General features: G+C 46.6%; 1 protein-coding gene across 1 annotated transcript in view; it reads left to right on the forward strand.

Moving 5' to 3' along the window:
- The first annotated feature begins 8,819 nt into the window (after window positions 1–8,819).
- LOC144731755 (inositol 1,4,5-trisphosphate-gated calcium channel ITPR1-like) overlaps window positions 8,820–21,259 on the forward strand; it is a 79,852-nt gene continuing 67,412 nt past the window's right edge. Inside the window, exon 1 of the mRNA XM_078612973.1 lies at window positions 8,820–9,580. Within this exon, the coding sequence (XP_078469099.1) occupies window positions 9,489–9,580 (92 nt within the window). The 5' untranslated portion in view covers window positions 8,820–9,488. The remainder of the gene's footprint in view (window positions 9,581–21,259) is intronic.

The raw sequence follows: 21,259 nt of genomic DNA on the forward strand, positions 1-21,259 counted from the left end.
GGACAAAAATAAACGATTGCTTATTGTTGGATGGAGTGCTTTTGTCAAAAATAAATAGAATTTGCCGATGAAGCAAACCCCAAAGAGACAATGTAACTCAAGAAGTAGACTTGAGAAGAACACAGCACTACACGCGGGGTTTCTTCCTAAACGTTAGAGCAATCTTAAATACCTGAGCCCAGAATGGCAATTACCTAACCCCCCCCCTTTCCAGCCTGCAGTTGCCAATGCAACTGGCAATGCCGTCCAGAATGTCAGGATGTCGCAATGTTTGATGTGAGGCAGGATGTGGAATAAAACATATTTTATATAAAAACACTATAAAGTTATTGTGCGTCGAGCTTCCTTCACACCGTACGAGATTATTGAAGGGGTTTGACCCGGTAGCCAATGTTGCTAGGGGTAGGTAACTATCCCATAAGCCAATTGAAGAAACTGGTCATCAGAGAACATGATTCCCATCGAGGCCTCGTGGTGTAAAGTGCAGTCTCCACCTCGTGTTGTTGTGCTCTCTATCCCTGGCCTGCCATAAAGACGGGTCAATGCCCAAAGCGGCGCCTATTTTACACAGACATGTGTTTTTAAATCCTTTATATTAAGTTCACTTGCTTGCTTAGGACCGTGCAAATCTTTCGGTCGTTTTTTAACCCACTTCCCGTGATCCAATCGAGCTGACATTTTCCACACAGACTCGTTGTGCGTGACAATTAATGTTCGTGAAAATTTTTTTCCAAAATTTTACACTTTTTAGGACAAAAATATTATATTTAATTACCAATTGCTTAATGCTGCCATGCAATCATCTGACCCATAGGTGGCAGCCATCTCAAGCCAGAGGACGAGAGGACTCTAGCCGCCACGCATATACAGGATTTATAGTGAAAAACTTTGTTTTTACGGGTTATACTTGTTTCGCCTTTAAGGCCACAGTTTTTTTTGCCTAACGATCTAAAACTGTAATAAACCTATTGAAAAACTGAATGTACAGCGCTGTACATATGCAAGTTTGTGATCAATAACAGCAACGACCAAAGTCACGTGGACGAAATAATATGAATAAAAAATAATGAACTTTAGCTAGAAAAAAACATCGAGCCTCAAGACTTATTTGGAAGGAGGGTCCTGCGTTGGAATGTTTGGCCGGTTACGTGAATGGGTGCCATGAATAATTGGGGATAACGTTCAAATCTCCGCACAGATAGATTAAATAATCCATTTCCCGACTTCCATCACCTGGCTGGGGACTGCGGTGTTATGGGTGGATTAAGCGACCGATGCGCCACCACGTGCACAAATAAGTTACGAAAAAACCAAAGCGCCAAACCTCGACTTAAACACGGTTCGTAGGGTGGGGGGGGAGCGAGCAGCTTGCCCATGCCATGCCGGTGAGCCAATGTCGCGAGAGCCAGGCAAGACGGCTGGAACTGCGCGTGAAAAGATCAGACGTGTCACCATCTAGAACGTCGGTCTTCCCCATAAGACATCATCAGTGCAAGGGCCGCCACTCCCCCTGCGAGACAAAATAATTCGCGAGTGTTGTTGTGTTTCGTCGTGTAGAACAGCGGTGGTCAACATGCGACTCTTTAATCCAGCACAGGAGCACAACGCAGAACGCGCTCTCACGGCAGCTAGGAATGTTATTGGCTCCAGTGCTGTGCCGAAAACTGTCACGATATTCACACACACATACATACACACACGCAGTTGGCTTTTTGCAGAACTCACGGCTAGGGAATTTATTGGGGTCTTGGTCTGTTCTATGTTGGCCACCCCTGCTAGAGAGAAGACCACTCCACCACCATGATTCGCCAACAACTGCAATGGGAGTGGGGCTGGTGATTGGTCGGGGCGGATGCGTGCCCCAGTTGTTTGTTATGCACATCACGAAGGAGAGAGAGAGAGAGAATGTACAACTTTCTTTGTTCGGCCATGCCGACGAAATATGATTTTGTTGGAGGGTGATGATGGTGGTGGTGATGTGGAAGTGCGAGACGCGGTTTCAAGGCCGAGACCTGCCTGTCAGCAACAAACGGTGTCACGGTAATGTGAAGCAGATGGGGATCGCTAACTCGCAACAGACCGTCTCGCAAGGCAAATAGAATCCCGTTCTGCCAGGGGATGGTGCAGGCTCCGAGCGGGGTTCGGCTGTTACGCAGCGGGTCGTGAACCACCCGGGCTCAAGAGAAGCCAACCTCCGATTATCACGGTTGGCTACGTACGGTGCGAAAGAAGTTCGACATAGATGCATAAACATAAGTTTGGAGAAACGTACGGTGACGTGTCAATCATTTGCCTCGCAAAGTTTCTCAATATTAAAAACAAATTTGTTTCAGATCCTGGTCAAGCCGCTGTTTGGTGAAGGCGACCTCCACTCCATGCCGTGTCGGTCCATGTGAGTCGTGTCACCATAAATTTCGATTTAAAGCTTTCGTGACTGCAGGGATTCATCTTCTTGGTTCTTTCGGTATAGTCACGTAGAAGGGAAATAATAAAATAATAAAAATAAAACATAATAAAATAATTCTCACGTTTCGTGGACGGCTGCTTGCGTTGTGGCCGAAACGTCGTGAGAATTATTGTATTATGTTTTATATTTATTATTTTATTATTTCCCTTCTACGTGACTTTACCGAAAGAACCAAGAAGTTGTGTCACCATACTTCACCGCGCCGGTCTGTGGAAGCGGTGGCATGATCAGTGCGGGCTGAAGTGAGACCCAGAACTGGTCTCAGATGTCACTTGGCCACGGATGTTCGCCCGCGGCGGGGAGTTAAATTCGGGTCGACGAGTCCAGAGTGCAGAGAATCTGCCAGTATCGATTATGCCGTGATCAAAGTTGAACTGTACAGGTATTGGCAACGAGGATTATATATAATTGTTAACATCGTAATAAAATTGTAAAAAAATAGTTTCATGTTTTACGGCTTGTGAATGTTGTGTTGGGGAATGAAAACCAGGGTAGTTATATTTATTTATTTAAATATATACCGTAACACGTCGTTGCTCAAAGATTTCGCAGTTGTGCCTTTGCGTGTGATGTCACGAACCAAGAAAACAATCCCACTCTGAAGAAGCTCCTGCAGCAAGCAGTGCACCACCCTGGGTTACAGAACGTCCCCGGAAGATGATGTCGCAGAACCGCTTCTGAGGTTGTTTCCATCGTCCACGGATGGGGCACCTTTAAATAAGCCCCGCAAAGAAATGTCGCACGCCAGTCACGCCGAACATTTCCTGCTTTAGAGCTGAAATAAACCAAATCCTAACATGAAATAAGATTTTAAGATCAGAAAACCAATTTGGGTCCTCTAAAACATTCGAGACGAAATATTTCGTATTCGGTTTTTTTAAAGATCGAGGTCTACAATTATTTAACTGGCGGGTTTAATTTGCCACTCGATCCAAATACAAAGTCAGCTTTCCGATAACACGTGTTTTTCAGTTGTCGTAAGCATGTGACACTTAAGCCACGATAAATCAGATGAAGCCAGCTACAGATCTCATCAGTACAAGCACCAACCCTACCGATATCAGCAGGCTGGCAATTTTTTACTGATACTGTAATTGAAAAGCAGAAAAAATCACATCAAAGCCAAATATACTATACTCATTTTCGGACATTGGAACTGGGTAAAATGGCTTAGAAAATTAGCAGCTGAGAACTTAAGTCAGGAGGAGAGTCGGTAATGATGAGGTCTGTACAATGATGCATTGTTACAGCTTTGTGAAAAGCTGGCTTGTCATCCAGTCATCGTCACAGTGGGGGTATAAGGCAATGGATGGAATCCGTGCCAGAGAAAACAAAGCGGGCTTCTCACGAAATAACACACAAGGGGGCAGTATGTGCCCTCGGAAGGATGAGCTCTCGAGCCCCAAGCGAAATGAGGAAGACAAGAGGAGTTCTTGCTTGACTGATGACCACTGTATGGCATTGTTTGTTTAATCTTGCCAGAGTGGGTGGGGCCACGCAGTCGGATATTGCCAGGACGCGAGACTTTTAAAGGACATCGAATAATTTAAACCATCGTGTGCCACGCGGTGGTCTTAATTGGGCCGCGAATTTGCGATCAATTAGCCGAGGGCTGACAAATCTGACACAGATTGTGCAGCCTTTGACTGACGTTGACGCACTGTACTTCCTCATATTTCAAAGTGACGGTACAGTACTGCAAAGCCCTTTGTTTTAAACCCGAGCACGTGTCTTGAATTTGTGTTTTAATTCTTAAAGTACGAATCTCATTTACCATTTTACAGCTCCGAAACTAGTGGTGGAAATTCCACGTTTCTATGGCAGGAGTTCTAATCGTCCACACATTTGTAAGCACGGATGTTCTTTTAGTCAACAAGTCACAATGCACACCAGGGTGATGTGGACTACGTGACCATACTCCACCAGGCGACCTGCGGATACACTCGCTGCTAGTACTTCACGGCATTGGGTGGACTGAGATAGCTGATGGGGGGGGGGCTAGGGACTTGATCCATTGTTCCAACTGCTGGGCGAGCAGATCGAACTGGACATCTGTAGCTCGCAGGTCCACACATTGCGTTAAAGCACGGCAAGCATGGACATGAGTAACACCGCTGTGCATAATTGTTTTACACAAACTCCGGTGAACAATTCGTGAACGAGCACACACAACAGTCCACGTGCAATTAACCTTCACATAGTTGTTGTGAACGGTGATGGATGCGCTGCTGTAAACGAACGGTGTGAATGAACGATTGGCTGATAAAGTTAACGAGTCAACTAACGGATGAGTTTTCACGAATGAATCCCAGGTTCGGGTAATGACGCCCCGTGTCGCACAGACTGACTTGGGGCCACTGATACGAAGCGAGCACCTGGGAAGGCCGGAACGGCACAAGAGGGGGTGGGGTGGCCAGCACCACGCCCGGCCACCTTTGTCTCCCTGGTTATTATATTCTTAAGTTTTTTTCCTTGAAGACGGAGGCTTGTGTTGCCTCCGAAACGTCGTGATTTTTATTTTATTTTACTTTTATTAATTTTAAATGTTTTACCTACGTGACTTTAGCGAAAAAACCTAAGAATATGAATCCTTGCAGTCACGAAAGCTTCAAATCTGGTTATTATATTTACACACCGCACCACTTGAGGTTGAGTTAACCTAGGGGAGGCCCAGGAACACACACATGAGTGTATATATTCACTACGGCGAATCACTCAACTGGTACATACACGTATTCGTTAAGACATTCGTTAATTAACATGAACGGTAGAATGCATGAATCATAAACAATGAATGAGCGAGAGAATGAATTCCTACAATAAACCGAGTAAATATTCCTTCAAAAAATATCCTCAACCAGAAGATTGCCGTTCAGACAGCCACATTTGCAACTACGAACCTTACCCATGATGTGCTATCGATATTTAGATTATAAATGCTCTGATACGCCCATTGTATTTGTACTCGACCACGTAGAAGGTTGTCGCTTCTAGATTTGAAGTTTTCGTGGCTGCAAGGGTCCATACTCTTTGTTTTTTTCTGTAAAGTCACGTAGGTAAAAAAAAACAGAGAAAATAAAAATAAATAAAATCACGACGTTTCGGAGGCAACACAAGCTTCCGTCTTCAGGTGGCACCATCACAGCACAAGTACTGCCTCCGAAACGTCTTGATTTAATTGTTTTTATATTTTCTCTTTTTTCTTACCTACGTGACTTTACCGAAAACACCAAAGAGTAAGGCTGTCTCTGGCGTAGGCCTGCCAGCGTCAAAGACAACGCGTACATCACCAGAGGGTGTACCACCACAAGCACTGCGCGTGTGGTTAATGCAGACCTGATGCCTTGGGGTCGTCCATAAATGACGTCACGCACCTAGGGGGTTCAGACATTTGTGACGATGTGTGACGAGGGGGGGGGGGTTTGAGAAATGTGACGTCACATCAAAATGCGCAACTTTTAATAAATATAGAATTGTTATAACACTAATTTTGATTGATTTTCATTATTAACTATTTGATTATTTAAATTTACTAAGGTCACCTTTCATTTATTCCATGAAGGAGCATTTTGCTTCTCCATGGGAGAATGGAGAAGCATACATTTTGAACATTTTTTAATGATCGTTATTAAACATTTTTATTCTAATTATTCTACCAGGGCTTTTCATTCTGTGGAATGAATGTCATTGTTATAATTGTACTCTCCATTTTGCTTCGTTCTACTACGAAGTTTCAAGTATTTTTTATAGTTAGAATTACTTTTAATATTTTATAATAATACGATAATTTCAATATAATATTCTGAACATCTGCAGTTTTAGTAAGACGTTGAATATTTTCAAGTGAATGTTATGCTAAATTTAAGCTTTCCAACGCCTCATTTTTAATAAATATTTTCTCCTACAACATCAGAGTGCAGCGCCACATTAAATACGCACTACAATGACAATAGTTTAAAGCAATTTGAAGCATGTTTTTTTCAAAATGAAAATATGGGTTTTGGGGGGGGCAGAGCTTTGTGACGTCATATTTGAGGGGGTCTGGCTTTTTGTGACGCCGTGTGACGAGGGGGGAGGGGTCAAAAATCGTCCAAAATCGCGTGACGTCATTTATGGACGGCCCCTATGCAAAAGGTTTCTATTTGCTGTTTAAGCATCTTGACACCCCCTGTTTTATTGCCAGAAAGGCTAAACACCTATTTGTAAGTTTAGTACTTTGATACTAGCAGCAAGGGCTGCATGCTAGACATTAGAACGGGCAATGCAATCGAGGGACACGGTGTTGTCTTGGTGTGGTCTGGGACTGGCGTTGTTTTGCTGCCTTGCCGAAACCTGCAACGTGGACTTTTTTTAAAAAATATAAAGGTTGCGAATTCCTCTTATTGATTAAAGTCGTGACTTCACTTTTCTCTATCTCACTCCACTATCCTTCATTGTGATTTGTTGACTTGCTGGCAACCCGGTCTTCCCCTTACTGGGACATCAACAAGTCTCATTCTGATGTTGCTACTGCAATGCCCATCGCGCGTGGCCCCTTGGGTGGCAATGTTTTAGTGAAGTCCCACCTCTTTCTCCGCTTGCTCGGGGTAGCCAATTGCCTCGCACTGTTTGGTCTGGGTGCCCTCCTCCTACTGCTCCTGCTGCTGAATCCCTCCCTCCCTCCCACCACAACCAGAGAACCCTGCAGCAGCTCCTGCTGCTGCTACTGATGCTGCTGCTGCCACTGCCGCATTGACGGAAGTGTGCGCGAGTGTGGTGGTGGTGTTGTTGTTGTTTTCTTGATGTTGTGTGCGAGAGAAAGTTGTGTGGACAGTGAACGGAATCACTCACGACTTTAGTTGCACGCACACTCACACACTCACTCTCGCACACACTCACTCACACACACTCTCACTAACTCACACTCACACACTCACTCACACACACTCACACACTAACTCACACACACACTCACACACTAACTCACACACACACTCACACACTCAATCACACACACTCACTCACACACACAGAAACTCACACACACTCACTCACACACTCACTCACACACACACTCACACACACACTCACTCACACACTCACTCGCACACACTCACTCGCACACAGAAACTCACACACACACACACTCACTCACACACTCACACTCACTCACACACTCACTCTCACTCACACACACACACACTCACTCACACACACTCACTCACACACAGAAACTCACACACACACTCACTCACACACTCACTCACACACACTCACGCACACACTCACACACACACTCACTCGCGCACACTCACTCGCGCACACTCGCACACAGTCACTCGCACACAGTCACTCGCACACAGTCACTCGCACACAGTCACTCGCACACAGTCACTCGCACACAGTCACTCGCACACAGTCACTCGCACACAGTCACTCGCACACACTCACTCGCACACACTCACTCGCACACACACACACTCACACACTCACACTCACTCACTCACACACTCGCACACTCTCACACACACTCACTCACTGACTCACTTGCTCGCACTCACTCACTCGGCTCACGTCTACAAACTTGCTGTTGTGGTGAGTGTGATGTGTACGTCAGCTGTTTAGTGGTGTGTACTGCACACTCACACACACACACGTGTGCACGCACACTCAAGTGTTCACACACACACACACGTGTGCACGCACACACACGTGTGCACGCACACTCAAGTGTTCACACACACACACACGTGTGCACGCACACACACGTGTTCACGCACACTCAAGTGTTCACACACACACACGTGTGAAGTAGAACGCCATAGACCACACACACACACGAGCGTATATACGTTCGCGATAGTGTTGAATTGTATCATACACAGGATTTTAACATAGACCACACCACCGTACAAAGACACGCTGTACGTTCACTACAGTACTTAGTATCGTCTGTGCCATACACACACTAACCTACACACTATCCTACACACGCACACGCAGTAATCACACGCTGAATAGTTGACTACGCTGTGGCTGAGCACACGCGCTCAGCTTGGGAGGGTTGGCGCGTTAGAAGTGTCGAGCAGAGTGCGGGGTATGTTGGCGGCTTCCCTTCCGTGTCTGCAGCACACACCAAGACACACACAGATAGACACACACACACACACAGATAGACACACACACACACACAGATAGACACACACACAGACACACACACAGATAGACACACACACCAAGACACACACACAGATAGACACGCACACAGATAGACACACACAGATAGACACACACACACACAGATAGACACAGACACACACACACACAGATAGACACACACAGATAGACACAGACACACACACACAGATAGACACACACACCAAGACACACACACCAAGACACACACACAGATAGACACGCACACAGATAGACACGCACACAGATAGACACACACAGATAGACACGCACACCAAGACACACACACAGATAGACACGGACACTGAAACACAGACAGACACATAAACACATCACACGTCATACACAACGACACGCGTACATAAACTCGCCTACAGACTGACGCATACACAATAGACACAATCCGTAGGGACGCACACACAAACTTACAAAGACACTCTTAGACACGCACACATAAACTCAGGCAAATGCATGAACAGTGTAGGCTGTAACACAACACACAACACAACAGACACAGCACAACACACCACACACAGACACAACACACAACAGACACAGCACAACACACACACAGACAACACACACAACACACACAAACACAAGACACCACACAGAGAATCGCACACAACACAGACACAACACACACACAACACACAGAGACACAACACACACAGATACAACACACACAACACAACACACACACAACACACACCACATATACAACACACACAGATATAACACAACACACACAGATATAACACAACACACACAGATATAACACAACACACACAGATATAACACAACACACACAACACAGACACAGAGACACAATTTATGCGCCAAGACGATGACGGACAAGATGTCCAGCTTCCTGCACGTGGGGGATGTCGTCTCCCTGTACGCCGAGGGGACAGTGACCGGCTTCATCAGCACCCTGGGGTAAGTAGTAACACAGTGTGTGTTATAGCCTGTAGTAACACAGTGTTATAGCCTGTAGTAACACAGTGTGTGTTATAGCCTGTAGTAACACAGTGTGTGTTATAGCCTGTAGTAACACATTGTTATAGCCTGTAGTAACACAGTGTGTGTTATAGCCTGTAGTAACACAGTGTTATAGCCTGTAGTAACACAGTGTGTGTTATAGCCTGTAGTAACACAGTGTGTGTTGTAGCCTGTAGTAACACAGTGTTATACCATGTAGTAACACAGTGTGTGTTATAACCTGTAGTAACACAGTGTGTGTTGTAGCCTGTAGTAACACAGTGTTATAGCCTGTAGTAACACAGTGTTATAGCCTGTAGTAACACATTGTTATAGCCTGTAGTAACACATTGTTATAGCCTGTAGTAACACAGTGTTATAGCCTGTAGTAACACATTGTTATAGCCTGTAGTAACACAGTGTTATAGCATGTAGTAACACAGTGTGTGTTATAGCCTGTAGTAACACAGTGTGTGTTGTAGCCTGTAGTAACACAGTGTGTGTTATAGCCTGTAGTAACACATTGTTATAGCCTGTAGTAACACAGTGTGTGTTGTACCCTGTAGTAACACAGTGTGTGTTATAGCCTGTAGTAACACAGTGTGTGTTGTACCCTGTAGTAACACAGTGTGTGTTATAGCCTGTAGTAACACAGTGTGTGTTATACCCTGTAGTAACACAGTGCGTGTTATAGCCTGTAGTAACACAGTGTGTGTTGTACCCTGTAGTAACACAGTGTGTGTTATACCCTGTAGTAACACAGTGTGTGTTGTAGCCTGTAGTAACACAGTGTGTGTTATAGCCTGTAGTAACACAGTGTGTTGTAGCCTGTAGTAACACAGTGCGTGTTATAGCCTGTAGTAATACAGTGTGTGTTATAGCCTGTAGTAACACAGTGTGTGTTATAGCCTGTAGTAACACAGTGTGTGTTATAGCCTGTAGTAACACAGTGTGTTGTAGCCTGTAGTAACACAGTGTGTGTTATAGCCTGTAGTAACACAGTGTGTTGTAGCCTGTAGTAACACAGTGTGTGTTATAGCCTGTAGTAACACAGTGTGTTGTAGCCTGTAGTAACACAGTGCGTGTTATAGCCTGTAGTAATACAGTGTGTGTTATAGCCTGTAGTAACACAGTGTGTGTTATAGCCTGTAGTAACACAGTGTGTGTTATAGCCTGTAGTAACACAGTGTGTGTTGTAGCCTGTAGTAACACATTGTGTGTTATAGCCTGTAGTAACACAGTGTTATAGCCTGTAGTAACACAGTGTGTGTTATAGCCTGTAGTAACACAGTGTTATAGCCTATAGTAACACAGTGTGGGTTATAGCCTGTAGTAACACAGTGTGTGTTATAGCCTGTAGTAACACAGTGTGTGTTATACCCTGTAGTAACACAGTGTGTGTTATAGCCTGTAGTAACACAGTGCGTGTTATAGCCTGTAGTAACACAGTGTGTGTTATACCCTGTAGTAACACAGTGTGTGTTATAGCCTGTAGTAACACAGTGTGTGTTATAGCCTGTAGTAACACAGTGTGTTGTAGCCTGTAGTAACACAGTGCGTGTTATAGCCTGTAGTAATACAGTGTGTGTTATACCCTGTAGTAACACAGTGTTATAGCCTGTAGTAATACAGTGTGTGTTGTAGCCTGTAGTAACACAGTGTGGGTTATAGCCTGTAGTAACATAGTGTGTTATAACCCTGTAGTAACACAGTGTGTTATAACCCTGTAGTAACACAGTGTGTTATAACCCTGTAGTAACACAGTGTTGTAGCCTGTAGTAACACAGTGTTATAACCTGCAGTAACACAGTGTGTTATAGCCTGTAGTAACACAGTGTTATAGCCTGTAGTAACACAGTGTGGGTTATAGCCTGTAGTAACACAGTGTTATAACCTGTAGTAACAGAGTGTTGGGGCGAGTGCTGTTCGTGGCGAACAGCAGCAGCTCGCTTATGCCCCTATCATGGGCAAGGGTGAAAAAAAAACGACTTTTTTGTTTGTTGCAAATTTGATCGGGTTATTGGTTTTATATATTAAAAAAAACCCGATTTTGTCGAAAACAAACCATGGTTTTAATCCGGCAAGCCAAGTTGTCGTCAATCGGCACCAGATTCATCGGATTCGCTGTCCTCATCGATCATCTCAAGCGCGCCGGCGAAAAAGTCGTGAATGTTGCTCTTGGTGAAGACGACGACCTCCTCCACCGACTTCACGCGCGGGCTGTTACTCAGCTCGGAGTGAACGAAGGCCGCGGTGGAGAAGTTCCTCTCGGATGTGGCACTGGACGTGGCAATGCTGGACAGCTTGACGGCGATCTTTTGCAGCTCAGGCCACTCACTGCCATTGGATAGCCAAGAATCCATCGGTGTCTTGTGACCTTTGACCATCATCTCGTAGCGGAACGTGTTGTTTGTCTTCTCTTTGGTGGGGGCTATAATTGTAGGGATTAACAGGCAATAAAACCGAATAAAACCAGATTTTTGCTCGTCTGAGATGATCGGGTTTGATTAAAACCATGAAAAACCCGATGGAAAAAAACGCGATGCTGCCAGCCTTGATCATGGGTCATGGATGAAACCCTCTGTCCCTATGATGGGTCATGCATGATGCTCTCTGGTTCGTATCATGGGTCGTGGCATGAAGCCCTCTGGTCCATATCATGGGTCGTGGCATGAAGCCCTCTGGTCCATATCATGGGTCGTGGCATGAAGCCCTCTGGTCCATATCATGGGTCGTGCATTAAACCCTCTGGCCGTATCATAAGTCGGGCGATGATGCCAAAAAATGTAACACCAGGGCAAAATACCGTATGTCACAAATGCTTCAGTATACCTTGATGAACCTGGGACAGCTTGAAAAAAAAATGTATTGTCTTACAAACATCCTTGCCGAGTTACCTAAAAAATGTGGCTTTTACAAGTTTATACAGTCCTGTGATGAATTTCTTTTTACCCCGTTTATGACAGAAAGTTCCTTGTAAGATTCTGACTTAAACTTGCCAGGTTCGGTATTGTTATGGTGTTACTGTACTGTTATTTATATATATATTTACCACTTAAATTTGGATGACCCCTTGGCGGTCCAAGCTGAAAGAAAGTCAACTTGGATGACTCGGAGTGATGTCAGTTCGAATTCATGGAAAGTGGTACCCGGCTCGGACACGTGAAGAGAAAGCTGACTCGGTAGGCTAGGCACGACGTATCGCAGAGGTCGCAAACGGGTTTTGATTCCTTACCCGTACCCGGCCGCACCAGGGTCGCAAACGGGTACCCGTACCCGGCCGGGTACGGGTACCCGGCCGGGTACGGTTATTTTATTAAGTCCTGAGGACGGCTTGCGTTGTGGCCGAAACGTTGTGGCCGAAACGTCGTGAAAATTATTTTATTGGTTTATTTTTATTATTTTATTATTTCCATTCTACTTGACTTTACCGAAAGAACCAAGAAGAAAAAAACTCATTTGTTTAGAATTAATTTTTGTGTTTAGTTTGTTGGCCTTCCACCGCACCTCTGATTGGCACTTTTGGCCACGTACGGTGCGAAAGAAGTTCAACACACGTACATAGAAGAGTTAAATGTCAATGTCGAGTTGTTAGAACCATGAGGCTATTTCAGAATTTCGTTCGCGTCGTTTTGGTATTCCTCCTCCGTTGAAGAGGAGCACAGGCTACGGGGACACCGGTTTACTCCGGTATGTGGTCCAGAGTGGTGTGTGTCGGCGCAGCTTTCTTCTACCAGAAAATAAGCTACGTCGTAACCTGTGGGAGCAATAAGTCTAACGCGTGTTGGACGTGGCTTAAATCAAAACTGTTTTTTTTATTTCTTAGTTGCACAAAAACGAGCGATTTCCAAGGAGATATCTTCACCTGTCACACGTCCACTGGCCCTTCTCTTGGCTTCCCATTTATACTGTCAGGGCGGAAGTGACGTCATGGGTTCAACCAACGGAGCGTCTCACCAAAGGGGGGGTTCTAGACAGTTGGAATATTCCAAATCGAGTATGCCTAGTCCAGGGGTCGGCAACCAAAATAACAAGAAGAGCCATTTCTTTCCAATTCGGTACAAAATTCAGTATTTCAAGAGCCGCAATGCATCTGAGTACATACTGTACATACGTACATATCGTCAAGAAGCAGCCCGTAAAGAGCCGCATGCGGCTCCGGAGCCGTAGGTTGCCGACCCCTGGCCTAGTCTGTCAACAAATGTATGACAGATGTACATCAAATGTATACACAGAAATAATACATTCACTTTCTGTCTAATGGCTCTTACATTACCAGCTCCTATTTGGCTAGGCGGGGAGCATACCAATTACTCTTAACTTTAACCTTAAGAGCCACAAAACTCTAAATAATGAATTTTACTTGTAACAATTTCTTGTATTTCTGCCACTTATTGGCTTTCTTGAGCCTTCTCTTCGTCTTATCCGTATACTTTCATGCTGCCTCTTGTAACAGACAGCTTTGTAATAGCTCGCTCCATTGTGCTGAACTTCGTTTTAACACACACGCGACGGACTGAACCGTTGGAGACTGGCATGGTCTTGATCATTCTTCTGGCTGAAGCGGATTGGGTCGATCTCAGCCTGGGTCTGGTTTTCCACTGTAAGCAGATAATTTTCCAGTGTTGCTTTGAGTTCCTGCATGCACTGCTTGAGAAGTATCTTCTGCCTCTCAGGTTTACTTGCAGCCAGAGGTCGCAAACGGGTTTTGATTCCTTACCCGTACCCGGCCGCACCAGGGTCGCAAATGGGTACCCGTACTCGTACCCAGCCGGGTACGGGTAGCCGTTCCCTACCCGTAACCCGTACCCTACCCGAAATGAGTGACAAACGGCTACTCACCAGTGACTCACGGCCTACCCGTACCCGGCCGCACCAGGGTCGCAAACGGCTACCCGTACCCGTACTCGGCCGGGTACGGGTAGCCGGGTATTGGGTAGGGTACGGGTATCGGGTACCCGGTTGCGACCTCTGCTTTCAGCCTGACTGATTGTAGCTCGATACTCTTTTCTTTTATTCCTCAAGTGCAGCAGAATCTCTTACAGTCGGAAAAACCATGCCACTGCTCTCTTCAGACGATGCCAACTTGAGTAGTGATTGATAAGTCTGTTCACCGTGTTAGAGTTATCTTCGGTACTGACGAGATTGACTGTTACCGACTTCTTGATCTCATCATCGTCTGAGTTTTGACTCGTTTGAATTGGTCGTTCGGGCCATTCACTTGGAACCTTCCACAGGAATTTGGGTCCCTGAATCCATTATTCACTTTTGATGAAGTTTTCAGGTTTTCAAACCTCTTGAAGGATGATCCGCTGGGTTCACTGAGGTATTGATGTACCTCGCATGAGTCGGTTCTGTGGCCTCACGGATTGTAGCAATCCTGTTTGCCACAAAGGTGTTGAAACTAGTGGTTTCATTCTCTGTGTACTTCAGCACTGTAGTGATATCCGTCCAAAAGGTAGACTCTTCGAGCGGCACTTGAAGTTCTCGTCCGAGCATCTTATCAACCTTTGCGGCTCTTTCTTCTTCTGTGATGGACGGTATGACAACTCCGCTGTTGCTCGCCCTCTTTGTCAAGTTGAATCCCTCACTAGAACACAAAGTTCGGAGACCTCTTGACAGGGTGACAGCACGGCCGTCACATGACACAGGCTTCAAGCAGTCGTCGACGTAGAAGCTTCTGCATACTGTGTCAACCGCCTCTGGTGTTGACTCGGTTCTTCCATCTTCAGCTGTTCTCCCTAGTGCGTCGGATGCACAGCTGGGTGATGGCGTGGCTCCAGACAGGTGCGCAGTCATTCTGTCCTCCTCTGTGGCTCGACTCAGGTGACCACCAGACCACCACGGGAAACGCAGTAGGTCAGCGTCATCCTCCAGCACTCTGACCTGATAAAACATTGACTCGATGTCCACGATCATAGCCACAGATTCTTCTCTGAATCTGGTCAACACACCAATGAGAGTGTTGGTGAGGTTGGGTCCTTGGAGTAACTGCTCATTCAATGCGGTTCCTTGGTATGTTGCAGTGCAGTCGAAGACTACACGGATCTTCTTTTTCTTCTGGTGGTCCACCACATGGTGGGGAATATACCACACTCTTCCGCATTCTCGTTCCAGCTGCTTTTTAGGCACTTTCACAGCAAAGTCCTTTGCAATGAAGTCTCTCATGAATCTGTTGTAGTCCTCATGGAAATCTGGGCTCTTGCTCAGCTTTCTCTTGAAACTGATGATGCGCTGCCTTGCAATGCAGCGGTTGTTCGGCATTTTCGTATTCTCACTTTTCAATGGCAAATCAATGGTATAGTGTCCATCGACCAGCGCTGCTGACCTTGCAAAGTGGTGGACTCGGATGCGAATGACTGTTGAGTTGGACATGGAGGTGATGGCCCCAGAACGGGAATGAGTGGACGAGAGAGGACCACAGAGGCAAGACTTCACATGGTTGGGAAAAATGCCAGGACCTAGAAAATTATTTTGTTATCGTCGTTGCTGCTGCCCAAAGTCATCATCACCACCACTATCTGCCTCGTCTTTTAGAATATATGTCTGCAATGTTCAGCTTACAAAACATGTTTGCGGTTGTGTTTGCCAAGAACTAGTGATGCGATTATTTGCAAGAGAGAGAAAAAATGGTATTGCGTTTAAAACCCATGACTAATGGTGATTACACTGTAAAATCTAATTCCCATGACAGAGGTCGACTGATAAAAGTGAAACATTGTACAGTAAAGTGGGGGAATTTGTTTACTTTCCACTTTAACAGACACGAGATTAGAGACTCGGTGGGTGTCAAGACGAATTACGAAGTCACAGCCAAAGGAGGGAACACGCGCGATTGAACGTCCGGTGGAATGATCTCTTGTGCCGGTGCGAGCTCTATTGTTGCCAGTGAGAGACCATATCAGATCGCAACAGGTTCGGGGAGGCCTTCATTCAGCAGCGGTTGGGTCATCGCTGATAATGAAAAGTGGGATAGAGACACTAAGACTATTTTGCTACATAATTGTCGGTATCAAAACCGAAACATAAAATAACTGGATTTTGCTGCGCTGACATTGTCTGCCCACCACGTTTCCGCGCAGCCTATAACACCTATGTCAGGTTGACCTACGTGGAGGCTCTGTAGTTGCTCCACCTCAGCAAATCGCACGCAACAAACGTCTTTTGTAACCAGTCTCTACGTGGGTTGCCCTGTGCACACTGGATTTAATAAAAGCCTACATAGTTCACCCTCTAATAGGCTCAGGTCGGAGCATGTGGCCTTTCAGGTTAGGGCAGCTATTGTCAGAGACGCTTGACAATGGGATAAATGCACTGTGAGTCTCAAGGCGAAGCAGACGATGATGCGAATGATGTGGCGGTGATAAGGAATACTTCCTCGAGGCTTTTGGACTGTTAATTTGCAAGACATACCACCCTTGGAATCCAGAAGAGCAGATTCCTTGCCTGTGCTTAAAAGCAAGCTCACAAGCGAGAGGTGACTGGACCAGGTGGATCAGAGATCAGAGACACTGAACCACGTAAACAAAACGCCAATTAATTACTACTTCTAACCCAATAATCTTTTTTTTTTCTTCTTGGTTCTTTCGGTAAAGTCACGTAGAAGGGAAGTAATAAAATAATAAAAATAAAACATCATAAAATAATTCTCACGACGTTTCGGCTACAACGCAAACAGCCGTATTCAGGTGAAGAATGAGACGGCTGCTTGCGTTGTAGCCAAAACGTCGTGAGAATTATTTTATTGTTTTATTTTTATTATTTTATTACTTCCCTTCTACGTGACTTTACCGAAAGAACCAAGAAGATGAATCCCTGCAGTCACGAAAGCTTTAAATCGAAATCCAATAATCTTTATTATGAAGCATACTACAGATTAAAACACCGATCCTCACGCAAGCGATCCAATGTATGTCTTGTGAACTGAAGAAGCTATATAAATCACCGAGTAAGTGTATCATTACACCCCTAATGAAGTGTCATTATACTTTTTTTAAATAACACTAGAAGTAAAACTAAAACCTATTTTTCCCAAGAAAGCCGCACTGAACCTCACGACCTGTTTTCAGGAGGGTACTGTATTCGGATGTTTGGCCGATTCCACTCACGACTTTCTTGTCACACGGGAGGATACGAGAGCACCTGGAGAAAACCCAGAACAAACGAGAGAATATGACTCAATAGCTCCGCACAGATGGATTCAATAATCGATTTGCTGTATTGCAATGTCTCAGTCACTGGCATTCCCAATGCAGTCTCCTCACCCAAGTACCAACCAGCCCCGGCCTTGCTTAGCTTCCCAGTCGCAGCCTTTTATTCTATGGCTGATGTAGATGCAGACCAACAACCACAATTTGACATTCAGGTGATCAAGCCAGACAACCACCTCAGGAGTCAAGAACCAGTGAACCCTGGAGAATTTAGGATGGATTATGGGTTTAGGCCAAGAGTTTGCACTGTGAACAGTGGCTCGTGACCTGGGTCAAACCTCTTAATTACAAGACGAACTCAGCTGCCATCTGCGAAAATCAACGGACTCATGCGGCAAGACAAATGGTGAAAGGTTGTGTCCCTGCAATGGCCTGCTCGTGCCACTGCTGGTGCAAGGGCCTGTGTGGGACTGCTTTAGGGAAGCCCTGTTGGCCAGACGAATTGAAAGAGGTTGGAGTACCCACGATTTACCCCACCACTCGGGACCTGCCCATCAACTAGCTGTGGTTGCGACCGTGTACGCGTACTCTGGTGGAGCAAGCAGACTTGACTCAGCTACCACCCAGTTAACGATGGTATGGCTCGCAACATTAGAAATGCAATCGTGACCTTGCTGCTTTTTTCAAACTCCATACAAAATAAGGTGGAGAAGATGGATACTGTTTTTAATTATTTTCATGTTCCATAGCACATTCGTTTTTTTCCCCACAAAATTATATTCTCTGTTTATCGACATTCAGCTACCACGTTGACCTGGCCGCCGTACATATTTGCGTGATCCAGAGAGATAAAACGCCACGAAAGAATTTCACGGCTCTCGTCCGCCGTCTTGGGCACTACCAGTCGGCAATTTTGGAAGAAATGTTTCGAAGCACCGAATAAAGAAAACTGGCATAATTCGGCAATCGTTGGAGGACTTCCCGTTGACCGTCGCTTCTCACCTCGCTCGAGTTCATCGTTATATAATTGTATTTTTCTTGTTGCCCCGCCTGCGGTGTGGGTGTTTTACTTTACGACGTGACACACGGAGCAGGAGGACGGGGGAGGAAAATCAATTAGAACGCAGCTGCTGGTTTAAAGGGCAGGGAGTAAATACAGGGGGGGCGGGAGGCGGCGGTGGTGATAACTGACCACTGAACCGGACAAACGGACGGACAAGCAGACAAACCCGGACTGACGGACGCAGACCGACGTGCGGATTGGAGAGGCCGCGGGGCGCTGACCGTGGTGGGCAAGGTCTTTTTGCCCAAAGCGGATCCATTGCGCGCTGTTTTTTTCCTCTCGTGTTTTTGGAGATGGACGGGCGGAGATGAAAAAAATATATCGGGGACAGACAAACGTGCGCACAATACGGGGCACTTCACGCGTGCGCGAGATTTGCCGAGCGGCTATTTACCGTGCCGTGTGGTTTTTTTTCAGAGCAAATTGGCACCCGATTGAATTACCCCGGTGGCGTCAGGGTCTCAGGTTGCTCGTCGGCCGCTCTCCCTTGCGTCATTAATCGTCTAACCTGTGGACTCCTTTACACGCCCCAGAGACTCGGGCTCTTCATTATCGTCAGCCGTGTCGATCCACTGCTGGACGAAGGCCCCCCCCCCCTTCACCGTCTCTCACGGCTCTTCGGGATGCGAAAGTCCGTCCTGACTCCTACACACGAGCTGATTGCATCGCTCCATCTCCTCGGTGGAAGAACGCTCGGGCCCGTTTACTTATCTGGCTGCGACTTTGTTGTTCGTCGTGACTATCGGATATTGTCTCCCTCCTAGCCACGATGTGCCCACTTCATTTTTTTTGCGGTTAATATGATGCTCACTCGCCGCATCTAAACTGCATCTAAATGCAGTGAGTGAATGCTACATGAAGTACCCATTTGTGCTCTTGGCATTATTATAATATCTTGATTTGAAGCTTTCGTGACTGCAATAATCCATACTCTTTGGTTCTTTCGGTAAAGTCACGTAGGTAGAAATGAAACAAAATAAATCACGACGTTTCGAAAGCAACACAAGCCATCGTCTGAAGACGTCTTCTGAAGATGAGGGCTTGTGTTGCTATCGAAACGTCGTGATTTATTTTGTTTTATTTCTACTTATGTGACTTGCCGAAAGAACCAAAGAGCATTATTATAATAATTATCACTATTATTGGGACACAACGTGGCCCGTGCGGACGACTCAGCTGACCGCACCGGAGCACCGCGCGTTGTCACCGACGGCGGTGGCGGCTGTGGTGACGGCGGTGGTGGCGGTGGCGGTGGTGGCGGTGGTGGTGGCGGTGGTGGCGGCTGTGGTGGCGGCTGTGGTGACGGTGGCGGTGGTGGCGGTGGTGGTGGCGGTGGTGGCGGTGGTGGTGGTGGCGGTGGTGGCGGCTGTGGTGACGGTGGCGGTGGTGGCGGTGGTGGTGGCGGTGGTGGCGGTGGTGGTGGCGCCGCCGCAATACCGGAGCCGACCTCGGGCCGCTACCACGGTCGGCGTAGAAGATGCGGCCAACGCCGAGGCCCAGGGACTGCGCTCGGCGTGGCATCGCGCTCGGGGTAGGAGGGTCGCCTGGCTCACGGCAAACACTGGTGACGATTATCTGAACGGGTCCCGGGCCTCCCCTATGCTGACTCAGCCTCAAATGAGTACCTGGTGCGGTGTGTAAACATCGCCACTGGGGAGATAAAGGTGGCCGGGTGCGGTGTTGGCAACCCACCCCCTCGTGTGCCGTGCCGGCCTTCATAGTTGCTCGCCAACAGCACTTGCCCTGACAGTCTGTTAAAGGCGGTAGGGAGGGAATCTTTGTCTTTGCACGTACGCACCCGGGCACACTCGTGCCCTTCTGTGTGCACGGTTTAATGAGTTTTTTTTTTATTTAAGCGCGACAGACGAGAGGATTGCCATCTTCGGTCTTGGCTGCTCCGCACAGCGGCAGTGCAGCGTGATAGATGGAGCCGGATAGGTGGCGTCGCGTGTCAAACTCCTCCTCTTGTCAACGAGTCATCCACCGATGGTCGTTTTTTTCCCCAAGAAGCACTTTGGTGAATCGTCACAACTCCTATTACCCGACCTCTCAGATGCGCTTCTGCGGCCATCCGGAACGCTTCTGCTTCCGCTATTAGGAAGCGACTGGAGTTATGCACTTTGAAATCTCGATTGAAAAGTCATTACTTCAGAACTGTTTTTTGTGTTTCACGGTTGGCCACGTAAGGTACAAAAGAAGTCCAACGTACCCGTGTATTTTTTAGCAGATGAGAGGAGCTAATCGGCAAGCACAAAATGGATCGAATAAAAACCCGCCAAGAGCCAACGCATCACAACTCCTGGGTGCCTCTGGGATGCCCGGGGTGGGGGTGTCCCACGCGCGAAACAATCCACCTCCCGAGGCTACGACATTGTTGCGCTCAATTACCCAGATGCCTCGCCCGGCCACAGTCTCGCCCCGGGG

Source organism: Lampetra planeri, chromosome 40 (genome assembly GCF_965212315.1).
Source record: "Lampetra planeri chromosome 40, kcLamPlan1.2.h2, whole genome shotgun sequence".
Lineage (NCBI taxonomy): Eukaryota > Metazoa > Chordata > Hyperoartia > Petromyzontiformes > Petromyzontidae > Lampetra > Lampetra planeri.